Genomic DNA, 12,823 nt, shown 5'->3' with positions numbered 1-12,823 from the left:
CAACATGGAGGATGCCTATGCCGCCATCGACCGGTTCAAGCGTGCGGGTAACAAGTGGTGTTCCTACTGCCGCCGCAAGAACCACAACTACGAGGAGTGCCGCACTCGCAAGCGAGCCGAGGCGTCGGGCGGAGGTTGGAATAAGGGGAAGGAGAAGGCGAATGTGACGCAGGAGAAGAGCAACATCGGCTCAGAGGGCGAGCACTCGAACTTTGTACGCAGCGACACCGTTTTATTCACTTCCGAGTTCTCCTGCTACCCTCTCGTGTGCGCATCACCATTCATTGCCCTTCAAGACTCGTCTTCCCTTGCGCTTCCATCTCGTTCCTCGCTCCCACCTATCGTCATCGACTCTGGAACGTCATCGCATGTCCACTCTCAACGGGTGGATTTCGCCGATCTCAGCCCCTCGTCCTCCACTATCCACGGTTTCGGAAATGGCACGACCGCTGTTGAAGGTCGCGGGGAAGCACAACTCATCGCCGCCCTGCCGGACGGATCACGCACGCGTCTCCGGCTTCACGACACCTGCTATGTTCCCGAGTCACGTCCCAGCCTGATCTCCGTACCACGACTCGACGAGGCGGGCTGCTACACACTCTTTGGCATGGGTCGCTGTGTCTCGTTCAAGATCAGCGATGGTGGGGACCTCCTTCGACGTGCGCTCTCCCGTTCCGACACGATTATGACCGGGAGCAGAGGCAAGGACCGCCTCTACCACCTCGATTTGCCTAAAGACATAACGTCGTACCACACAACGGACGACATGGCTTCACGCGTGCTGCTACTCGCTCACGGTCGCCTCGGGCACCTCAATTTCCACACTATTCGCGCCATGGCACGGTCTGGGCGACTTCCTGGGATCAAGCTCACGCCTACGCAGCTGCGCATCCCCGACCCACCCTGTCCCTCATGCGTAAAGGGCAAGATGACACGCGCGTCATTCCCGCCATCTTCTGGCTCTTCCGGTGCGCATCCCGTGCGATGCCTGCAACTCGTCTCGATGGACCTCTGGGGACCGGCTCCCATTCAGACTCGGTCTGGGCATCGGTACCTCATCACCTTCACGGACCACTGGTCGCGCTGGGTGTGGGTGGGTTTCCTGCGCCGCAAATCCGAGGCTTTTGACACGTTCAAGGAGTGGCTTACCCGAACGGAGCGCGAGACGGGACAGAAGCTGGACACGATTCGCGCGGACAACGGCGGGGAGTTCATCAACCGCAGCTTCTCTGAGCTGTGCGTTTCCTCCGGCATCCGACTTGAGACGTCGTCACCACGCACTCCGGAGCAGAATGGCGTAGCCGAGCGCCAGAATCGTAGCATTTTCGATCGCGCTCGGACAGTGCTCATCGATGCCGGACTCCCTCTCTCTCTATGGGGTGAAGCGGTCAACTACATCGTGTACACGAAGAATCGCAACCCTACGTCCGCGCTGCCTGGTCGCAAGACGCCGTTCGCTGCGCGTTTCGGACATCCCCCAGACTATGCTTTCCTTCACCGTTTCGGATGTCGAGCCTACGTTTACGTGGGTGATGTTCCCTCACGCAACAAGCTTGAAGCACGCGCGGTCGAAGGTGTATTCATTGGCTACGCACCAACGCAGAAGGCCTACCGGGTGCTCGAGCCGTCCTCCTGGCAGCTTCACTCGTCCATCCACGTCGACTTCCATGAAGACATCAATGGGTGGCCACGACGTGGTAACAGCGCGCAGGCTGAGGGGGAGCCACTCTACGACTCGTTCTTCTACCCTACTGAGGGAGACGACGAGCCTCCGAACAACAGCCCGCACACTGCAACCACGTCTCAGCCTGCCGACGCGCTACCAGCAGAACAAGAGCGTGCACCGCTACCACTGCATCGTGAGGAGCCAAACGTACCTCAGCTGCCGCCTCCTACAGACGTTGGAGCACGTCCACGAACACGTCGCACTCGACGCGAGAAGCATGGAACCGAGCCTTCACGACGATCGACACGCATCATGGAGCTGAAAGCTACGAAGAACCAGGCTGCACGTGTCGAGGACGTCCCGGATGAAGGAGACGCTGCTCCGCAAACCCGTCCGGATGACGACAACGGAGACGAGCCACACTCCTCCAACGAATCCGAGGAAGAGGTCGACGCAACACTCTTTCTTGACGCTCTCCTAGACCACTGTTACCTCTCGACTGGAGAAGAGCCGAAATCCTACCAGTCTGCAGTCGACTCGTCAGACGCTGAAGAGTGGATCGCTGCGATGATGAAGGAGCTCGAATCGATCTCAGCCCTTGGTACCTTCGAACTCGTCGACCTCCCTCGCGGACGATCAGCAATCGGCACCAAGTGGGTCTACGCCTTGAAACGCGACGCTACCGGCCGAATCATCCGCTACAAGGCTAGACTAGTTGCCCAAGGGTTCTCGCAGAAGCCGGGTGTCGATTTCTTCGACACTCATGCTCCGGTCGTCAAGCCTGAGGCGATGCGAGCACTCATGGCCATAGCTGCCATGCTTGGTATGGCCATCCACGTCGTCGATGTCGACAGCGCTTTCTTGAACAGTGACATCCCTGAAGATCAGGAAGCGTTCGTGAAGCAACCACCGGGTTTCGCGCAACCCGGACTCGAACACTTGGTCTGGCGCATCAAGAAAGCGCTCTACGGTCTTCGACAGTCCGGGCATCTGTGGTACCGCAAACTCCGCGAGATCCTACTCGAACTCGGCTTCACGGTCTCACTGGCTGACCCGTGCATCTTCTTCCGACGACACGGAGACAAGTTTGAAGCCATCACATCCCATGTTGATGATCTCGCCCTCTTCTGCGCAAACGACGTCGACGCTGAATCCCTCAAGGCCGAGATTGCGAAGCACGTGCCCATCAAGGACAACGGAGAAGTATCTCTCCTGCTTGGTGTTCAGGTCACACGCGATCGCGAAGCTCGTACCATCTCATTCTCACACGCGCACAAGATCGACGCAGCACTGGAAGAATTTGGTTTCGCAGATGCCTTGCCGGTCGCATCCCCGATGGATCTCAGTACGAAGCTCGAACCACAGGTTGGCCCCTTGGACGACGATGAAGCCACTTTCATGCGACGTGTAAAGTTTCCAGCGGCGGTTGGTACGCTCATGCACATCGCGGTTCACACTCGGCCGGACATCTCAAAGGCGGTACAGAACGTCGCTCAGTACATGTCGAACCCAAACAAGACTCACTGGCGTGCCGTCAAGCGGATATTCCAGTACCTCAAGTGCACGCGGGACTATGTTCTCACCGTCGGCGGAGAGGGCTCCATCTTCCCCGTTGCATGGTGCGATGCGTCACATGCCGACCAACCAGCTATGAAGTCCACATCTGGGTACGCCATCTTCATTGGTCAAGGATGTATCGCATGGTCCGCGAAGAAGCAGACAACCGTTGCGTGTTCCACTACGGAGGCGGAATTCTACTCGGCCGAGAACTGCGGGCGCGAAGTCGTATGGATGCGTCAGCTGCTCCAGGAGCTCGGTTTCCTTCCTATGGACAACGCTCCCTCCACACTCTTCCGCATGGACAGCACCACCGCGATTCGGATGCTCAAGAACACCGACGAGGTCAGCAACCGAACCAAACATGTTAATATTGCATACTACTGGATTCGCGAGGCGGCTCGTAAGGGCCACTTCGCATTCGAGCATGTCGCAGGCGCCGAGAACGTCGCGGACATCCTCACCAAAGGACTCTCAACCGATGTTCACCGCCGTCACACCACTTCCCTCGGCCTCGCTCCATCTCCATCCGTCTCTTCTCGCTGAGGGGGAGTGTTGATTCCTTACATTATCTTATCTCATATGATGCAGCTCGAGGACGGACGTCCGATACTGGCCATACCTATTTTAGTTTAGTTGGTACTGTACAGTTCCTCGGCTCTCTCCGAGACGCCCCGGCACAGCGCTCGCTCGACCGCTCGCCCATACCTCAGTCGCTATTGTCCCCGACTGAGGTATGTTTCTATTCATATATTGTTCCTCTATTTCTGTACTTACGTATCTTGTACCTAGCTCGCACTCACACTGTGTGTCGTTAGGTACAGCAATTCAGTCGCTATTGTCCCCGACTGAGCTCGCACTCACACTGTGTGTCGTTAAGAGCATGCCGGGAGCCACCCCGAGCGAGATTGTGGCGGCACGACGCGTCTTCGATGCGCTGGCGAGAGTGCGGGCGGATTTCATCATTCGCGCGACGGTGACGGTATCCCTCGCGAACAGTATTCACCCTTTCGTCCCGCTCTGGACTAGGGTTGTGCCATTCGACGATCCCCACACCAACACGGCCACACGGTCGTCTCCTCGTGTCCCTCTGGAAATATCGGACACAATCATACGATGTTTCAGCCCCTACTATGACAGAACGACACTTGCACACTGCGCTCTCGTCTCCCACGGTTGGTTTCCTGCAAGTATAGATGTTCTCCGCCGCCCGTGGAACTTGACAATCAAGGCAGCCTATTTATTGTTCAACAGTGTCGCTCGGACTCCTACGTCACCGTCGACTTCATTTCTTCGAATCCCGGAACTCTCGGTGGAGGCAGATAGCAACGAAGAGAACCACTCGTCATCATGGAACACACTGCTCGCCTGCATGGCGGACCGTGTCCCCACCCTCCAGAACTTCAGCATGTCGGGTCTCGCCTTTGACTCTAGGATTCAAGCACAGCACGCAATTGCGTGTCTCTCAACCTTCACTCATCTAACGAAGTTGGAGCTATCGGGCAGCAAATTTCCATCGTTCACGCTCTTCCGTCGTACATTGGCTGTGTTCCCCAGTTTAAGCGATCTCACCACGGAATCCATTTCCTTCCCCATATACTCCGTCGACACTACAAGAACAGTGCGTCCATTCCCACGACCAGTTCTGCAAACCCTCAGCATTCGTGGAGCGAAGAGTGACTGTGGTGACATCCTGTTACATTACCTTGCAAGCACTCCTTCGTGCACCTCCCTCAGGAGCCTCAGTTTCGCACATTATGAGCCACCGACTTCGAGTCTGTTCACAGTGCTGCGCACGGCCGCCCTTTCAAAAATTTTGCCTTTCGTCGGCGGCTTCTACTTTAGACACTGTTCTCACACCGGTACGTCTATCTGCACCCTCACACGCCCGGATTCATGCTGACGGTACCGATATCCGAGATACAGACCTATCTTTCCTGTCGAGCCTGCGAAGCGCGATACACGTCAGACTCAACTTTCCAGCAGCCACAACAGAGACTCTCCTTGCGATCGCGGACGGACTAGTGCGAGCGAACAGCACCCATCTGCGCACCATCTGGTTGTGGTTGCCGCTTGCTGCCCTAACGTGCGCATCGGCCGCGAACATCGCCACCCTCGCAGGGCTCACTTCCAACGCCGCATTCGCGCGCACGAAGGAGGCGTGTTTCGATTTCCGCCTGAACGACCCTGAGTCGGAGGAAAAAGCCGCCTTGGAACCCAAGGCCGCGCCCGCATTGGTAGCGCGCGTAGAGGAGATCTTGACCAGCGCGTGGCCTCCCGGTAGTAGGCAAGTGGACGTGCGGGTTTGTATCCGTAACGGTCAAGGGAAAGTGATACGGGAGGGAATCGCACGAGCAGAATGTGCCAAGACGACTGAGGAGGCTACTCGCGGAGACGTGGGGACGTCCGAGTCTCTGTAGAGATGTCGAGCCTATCGGCCAGGTTCGTCCCTAGGGTGTCTAGCACATATCATACGGGCTGATCAGCTGACGCACAGGGGCATTACCAACGATGGGAGGCTCACTACGTCACGTCAGGACCATCGTAGCACGGTGGACGTCCGTGCCGCACGAAAGCAAGACGAGTTGGTGTTCTGGGAGCGAGCGTGGCTTCGCGCGCGATGGCCGACGCGGCAGCGGCAGCGGTATGGAACCTCGCACGAGTGAACGGAGGCAGATGGATATTTGTCGAAGAGAACCTGTCAATCCACCAGAGCATGGAATGCCTTATTGATATATGCGCAGCTTTTCTAGACCCAATGCTGCCTCCTAACAGCGCCAGAGTTCATACGTTCACCTGCATCAAGGGTGCCGGTGAACAGTCAGTTTCACAGAAGCAGTGGCCGACCGGGCTGTGCAGGATCACCGCTTCCAGCATATCCTGGGGCGGTGGGCGGTGGTGGGATGATAGCTTCGGGGCGGGAGGCGAGTCCGGGTGAGTATGAGGCGCGGGAAGTCTGATGAAAGCACGATCACCGTGGTACAGGACGTATGAGGGTGTCGCGGAGCAGAAAGGGGGAGGACTGCGCGAACGCGGAGGGCTGTGGAGGAGGTGCACGCAGACGCTTCGTTGTGGATGCAGGATGCGCGCGATGAGGGGGAAAGCGGAAAGAGCGTTGGCGATGTGGAGGCTGAAAGCTTTGACAACTCATAAACATACCTTGTCGTGTCGCGATGCCTTTCCGGGCAGGATTTGGGGAGGGGCGGCGTAGGTACGCGGGAGCCGGCGACGGGAGTCGCAACCGTCTCCGAAGCGTCCGCAGCAGGTGAGTGTTTTGGCACATGTCGAAATGGGACGCACCATACACGATTCAAACATGGGCGGCCGGAGTTTTCGGGAGTCCGGCCGAGAGTGCTCAGTCCGAGTGATTCAAACTCCGCCCTGTGCCTCGGCCATCGGCATCCGTCCAAACACGTGGCGACGCGTGTTCGAACTTCGCTGGTGGGTAACCTTGTCCTGCACATCCACCTGATATTGGGACCCGATCCAGCACCACGGATTGCAAACGTCTCTGGGGTGCGCATGGTTTACCCACCTTGTGACCACGTTGTTCAAGAAGTTCCATCCCTGACCGCTTCGAAGCGAGCTCTGAGTAAGCTTCTCTCATGTACTACGAACGCGCCTCTGACTCAAACAGCATGGGCTCGTCTCTCTAAAAGGACCTCAGCTATGCATCATTGCTACTCCTCGCTTGCCGTGCCCGGGAAGCCAACTTTGCTACTTTTCTACAGCTTTCCATCAGATTCTGCTCATTGGTCCCGTCCAGTGACGTACTTGAAGCCTCTCGAACACGGCCGTGTCGTCCCATACTGCCTCGGATATGGTGGCTCATCCAATACGGAGTTCCGCCGGCAGCTTCTCGCTGAAGACATCGCTGATCTCCTAGACGCCTCAGGAGATCAGGCACGATTGATATGTTATCCTTCCATCCAGATACTGACTAAATACTAGGGGACTCGTCGCTCGCGCTGCGCTAACACGACCACTGGGTACGCGCCTTCGTGTGCTTCGCCATCCACTTCTCCCTCCATCGACGGTGCCGTTTGACCTCGAGGCGAAGATCACGGACCACTTTTAGAAAGCGTGTCCTCGGGCATTGGAAGTTCTTCGGCAATCCTGCTGGTTTCCAAGACGATGAGACTCATTCCAGCTTCTATCTCGTTCGCACTTGCTCACTCAGTGCTTCTTCCCACACAGCTCGACAGTTTTGTGCACCTTTTTATCCTCTGGAGTCGGAGGCGCGGGCCGATTACCTCGCTCTCACAGACGCCCTGTAGAAATGGTTGATAGGAGACTTTCGATCGGGTTTTGCGGCGAGGTGAGCGTGGATCCTTTCTGCGCTAAGATCTCGACCTAGAGCTCACTTGCGTCATTTCCTTAGAGCGCGAGGCCCTGGTCCACAACGGCCGTGAGTCACCGAAGCGCTCCTACACACCCCATCGATCTTGACTACCAAGGTGCGTGTCTCGCTCCAGTTCGCTCAGTCCCGGGCGGGCAGCTGATCACTCAGCTGCTCTGCAGCGCTTGAGGAATCCGAACGGAATATCACCAAGCCAGCGCTGTTCTTCTTCGCGTCCAGCAGAAGTCAGTGTACGCCTCGTATGCTGAGATCTTGAAGTTGATGTTGGTCACTGGGTGCCGCTTCTGAGAGCGGCGGCACAGGTGGGTGAGGAACCTTCTGCGAGCGAATCCTACACCTCTGTAGCGTGCGAGAAAGATGGTCACCTATAGGCGAGGACATTATTTGGATATTTCATGATCATGGGGATACCCATGTGATCGGCAGACGTCATCGAGGATAAGCGCCGCCGGACTAGGCTACGTCAGCGCCGACTTGCACACTCTTGGGATTGAACTGCCAACACGTACGTGTTGCTTGTGAGGTGAGCTACAATTGGTAACACTCGGACGTGCTCATTTCAAACGGTTGCTTCAAATTTACGCCTAATAAATTGCTTTCATCGGGTTCTCGACAGCCCGGCCTCCGGTCTCTATCGGACCCAGCTTTCGGACGCAGCAAACGCTGACTGAATTTCCGTTCAGTGCAGGCTATATCCAAGCATTCAGCGCCTTTGTCCGCGGCTGCTGTGCTCTTAAAAGCACACCGATCGTCGACCATCCTGTGATCAGTTCCTACAGTCAGCAGCGGCATCCACATCATGCAAATAATCAACACACACCTGACGAGCCTTCTCGGTGAGTGCAACGCAAACGAAATAACTGAGATTGCTTCCTAAGGTGGCTTGTGCGTCCCCAAGGTACTCGCGTGCCAATCGTATCTGCCGCGATGGCAGGTGCGGCTTCCACAGCCCTGGCGGTATGTGCATATACGCATGCACAAACTCTTTGACTCATCTCTGTCTGCCAGGTCGAAGTGACGCGCGGCGGCGGTTTCGGTTTCGTCGGTGCAGGTACTACCACCTACCCCGCGCATTCATCCAGCCTCACTGACCCAGCACATCCGCCTCCAGCGTTCGACGCCCCTGAGAAACTCGCGGCGGACCTGAAGGCGGCGCGGGCGTCCTTCCCCGACCTTGCGCCCACCGCGCCCACGCCGATCGGCGTTGGGTTCATCGGCTGGCTGCTCGACACGGACGAGGTGCGCGGCCGCGCGCTCCTGGCCGCGGCGCTCGCGAGCAACGTCGCCGCCATCTGGCTCGCGTTCGGGGTCGACGTCCGCAAGTGGGTCGTCGCCGCGCGTTCGGGCGCGGTGTCTACAGGCGCGCCGCGGCCGCTCGTGTTCGTGCAGGTGACGTCGGTGGAGGAGGCTCGGGTCGCGGCGGAGGAGTGGGGCGTGGACGTCATCGTTGCGCAAGGTGCGCCCCTCGCTCGCGTTCCGCACTTCCATTCGATATCTGACCGAGAGGTCGTGGATGCAGGGAACGAGTCGGGCGGGCACGGCGGTGCGGCCGCGCCTCCCACTTTCACGCTCGTCTCCGAGGTCCTCGCGAAGCTCGGCCCGTCCGGTCCTCCCGTCCTCGCCGCAGGCGGGCTCGCCACGGGCGCGCAAATTGCGTCGTGCCTCACCCTGGGCGCCGCGGGCGTCGTGCTCGGCACGCGCTACGTGCTCACGCCCGAGTCTGTGTACCCCGCAGATGGCAAGGCGCGACTGCTGCGCGCGACGGGAACGGACACCGTGCGCACACTCACGCTCGACTACGCGCGCGGGACGTACGGGTGGCCGGCGGGCATTGACGGGCGCGGGCTCCGGACCGCGATCGTCGACGACATCGAGAGTGGGGTGGAGCACGCGGAGGTGCAGGCAAAGTTCAAGGCGGGGGACGAGGGGTATACAGTGACGTGGAGCGGGACGGGGGTCGGGTTGATGGACGAGATCAAGCCGGCGAAGGTGAGCGACAGGTTTTGCTTTATTTGGCAGGGTTGGAGGCTGACGCACGTTCTAAGCAACTCACGGAGGAGCTGCATGGGGACGTCGTGAAGGCGTTGCAGCGCACACAGTCATTTTTCGCGGTATGAGTTCGGACGGGAGCGAACCACTCGACATGTATGATATGCAGGTAAACGATAGATTGGGGCACGAGTGGTGCCACATACCAGACATTCTCCGATAAGCCCGATCCACTGCGTCCTTTGGGCCCGGCCATACTCGGCAAACTCTGGCATCCAGGCTTTCTGCTCGTGCAGATGACTCCCCTTCCTCCAGCACGTGGTACTGACTGCCCACCCCTCCCGCACCTAGCGGAGAGCTTACGCCGCCGGGAATGGTTGCATGCTCGTGCGCTCGGCGGCGAAAGGACACGGCCACATTCGGATTCTTCCCCACAGCGGCTTTTGCTCTCAGAGCTGTAAGAGGCTCTCCGTAAACGCGCATTGACCCGGGCCGAGTGGGCATCAGCATATGCATCTCATCGATCATCGTCGCCATCCTCGTCCTTTGCACTCTCTACGACATGGCCATCGACCCCACCCGACAGTCTCCCCGCGTCCCTCCGGAGATCTCGGACGAGATCATAAAACACCTCGATCCAACGGCGGACAGAAAAACACTCCTCCAGTGCACCCTCGTCTCCCACACCTGGAAAACAGCCAGTAAATACGCCCTCAGTGCCCAACCCGGCCCCCTTACCCTCAAGAACGCGTACACCTTTGTCACACGGTTTTTTCCCACTCTTGATCCAACTATAACGCATCGGCGTCTCATAATATCAGTCCGTGGGTCCATGCCACAAAAGGACCACTCACCATCGTTCGATGGATTGCTTGTGTGTATGTCTGCTCGGATTCCAACTGTATACTCTCTCTCAGTATCAGACATCGTTTGGAACTTACCGAAGCAAAGCATCGCTTCGCTCTCAGTATTCGTAGCGCTCAACACCCTGATTCTGCTCGGCTGCAGTTTTCCGTCCTTTTCGCTCCTCCGACGCACCCTCGCCACCATCCCTAACTTGCGCCATCTCATCATACACGGGGTTGAGTTCCCCATTTCTCCTGTGGATACCATGATTATATCGTATCCCTGCACAAGACCAGTTCTTCATAGTTTACATATGGCATATTTTCTACCGGAGCACGAAAGTCACGAGAGCATCTTGCTACACTACCTAGCAAACACGCCGTCACATAAATCCCTCGAGAAGTTACGGTTCAGCTCCTTTACGAAGCCAACCCCAGGTCTCTTTGCTAATCTCCGCACCGTCGCTCTTCGCAAACTGATGATGGTCGTTAATGATCTCAACCTCCAAGCTGCGTCTATTCTCGGTATGCCTGCCGGTTGCCTCGCCCGTCACGATGCGTACTGAAAGCACCGACTTGCGCCGCCCAGACCTTCTCTCCGTAGTAAACCTACCATGTGTTGAAAGTCTCAAAATTGTTGTCAGCGAGCGCTCAACAGAAAAACTGCTCACCGTCGCGCGCCGACTCGTGCACGGGAGTAGTCCTCGTCTGCAAGACATCCAACTCCATTTTCCCACGGAGGCCCTCACCAGCGCGTCATCCGCAGCCCTTGGGGAACTCGGCGAGCTCACATCGTGCCCCCCGTTTTCAACCATGAAGACGGCAACCTTCTTCCTACGCATGCAGCACGGCTGGGAGGACGGGAAGGATGACTTGGCGCAGCGCACCACGGTAAATGCGACGTGCGCGCGGGTGGTGGAGATGCTGACAGGCGGTTTGCCTGACTTCGTGCGGAAGACCCAAGTGGAGGTGGAGGTGTATGGGAACAATGTCCGCGTTCGAATGCCAGCCGTCGCTCCGATCCCGCCCGTTCCTGCGCCATCTCCGTGAATCCCAACCGAAGGTGCCCACCGTTCGCTGAGCTCCTCTCTGGCCTTCTTCCCCGTCCTGGGACGCGCACCTCCCCCAACACACCATTACAACGCCTCGCTCTTCTCAGCCGCCGACCACGCCCCCGCCCCCCACCTCAACGCAGAACAATGTCGCCTCGAAGTTCATGAACGTCCCCGCCCCGTCAGCACCCGCACACCCCACTACACCCCCATATTGCCCCCCGACGCGGATCCTCCTACAGACCTGCCGTCTTCGACCCACACCTAGAACGCACCCTTGGGGACCTCTCGTGCGCGCGGGCACAGGGACGGATGATCCCCCGCGCGTTGTCGAGCGGCGATACGCACGCGCTGCCGCTGCACTTCAATCCGGCGCAGACGCATGAGCCCACCAGACCAGGCTAGCGCCCGCGCGACCGTCTCCGCGTCCAGCGCCCCTCGTCCATCCCGCCTCGCGTACCTCTTGCGATCCGCCTGCGGGCGCCCCAGAATAACTACGCAGGCATGGCGTATGGACCCGTCAAGACGCGACGCATTCATACGCACCGCGGCGCCCTCCAGGCACTCTCGCGGCCTACGTGGCCGCGCGTGCTCGATCACCACCGTCCGCACTCTTTCCTTCTCGCGATTGTATTGTCGACTCTCTGTATCCACCCCCTTCGTACCCTTTTTCGTTGCTCTCTTTTTTGTTCCCCATCCGCCCGCATACACTCTCTCGAACCTCTTCCGCCGTATCGCCCATGCCACTGTTTCAGAATTGGTCCCGTCTCGGCACGTTCTCGTTTCTTGGCTTCCGTGTGGTCTCGTCTCGTAGATACGTCCTCGCCCTGCGCGCTCCGTATGTACATAGGGTCCTACTCGACTTGTGTTTATCTAGTTCACTTCCCTGCCGTCTTCGCGTGGGGATTGTACTCTCCACACTTCGTCTCTACTTCCCCGCGCCTCGAGGCGAGCCTCGACTTCGTCGACGCTCGCGATCTCGTCTGTGCCCTCGCCCTCGTATCTCAAGCATCTCGCGCCGGTGCGCACGACCCTGTCTTCACCGCGTCTATTCTCTCGTCATCGTCCACCTCGCGCGCTGCGCGTTCACCCGGTCTGCCTCTCTTCGCGTTCGCCCTCCTCGCGGCGCGCCTATCTTGCTTCGACATCTTTACCTTCTCTCTCGGCTTCCAGAGCTGCACGCTCGCGCTCTCTCGCTCTCTCGCCCTCACCCATGTCTACTCTGTACAATAGAGTTGGCGTCACATCAACGGTTGGCAGGAAGAAGCTCTCGGAGACGCATGATATATATATTCCGTCGAGGAACGACGTCGTCTACAAACATCCATCGACCAGCGCCGTGGTGGTATATCTC

The 12,823-nt window shown here is 58.3% G+C and overlaps 1 protein-coding gene across 1 annotated transcript; it reads left to right on the top strand.

Annotated features, from left to right (window-relative positions):
- Positions 1 to 8,382: 8,382 nt before the first annotated feature.
- BXZ73DRAFT_43048 (2-nitropropane dioxygenase) lies at positions 8,383 to 9,700 on the top strand (the record flags this gene model as incomplete). The annotated part of the gene is made up of 6 exons (XM_048019075.1): positions 8,383 to 8,419; positions 8,482 to 8,540; positions 8,592 to 8,634; positions 8,695 to 9,039; positions 9,103 to 9,572; positions 9,629 to 9,700. 6 exons carry the CDS (start codon positions 8,383 to 8,385, stop codon positions 9,698 to 9,700), a joined length of 1,026 nt encoding a protein of 341 aa, XP_047880177.1.
- Between the last annotated feature and the right edge of the window lie 3,123 nt (positions 9,701 to 12,823).

Source organism: Epithele typhae (genome assembly GCF_022376455.1).
Source record: "Epithele typhae strain CBS 203.58 chromosome Unknown BXZ73scaffold_10, whole genome shotgun sequence".
NCBI lineage: Eukaryota > Fungi > Basidiomycota > Agaricomycetes > Polyporales > Epitheliaceae > Epithele > Epithele typhae.
This window is presented reverse-complemented; position numbering and strand designations above follow the sequence as displayed.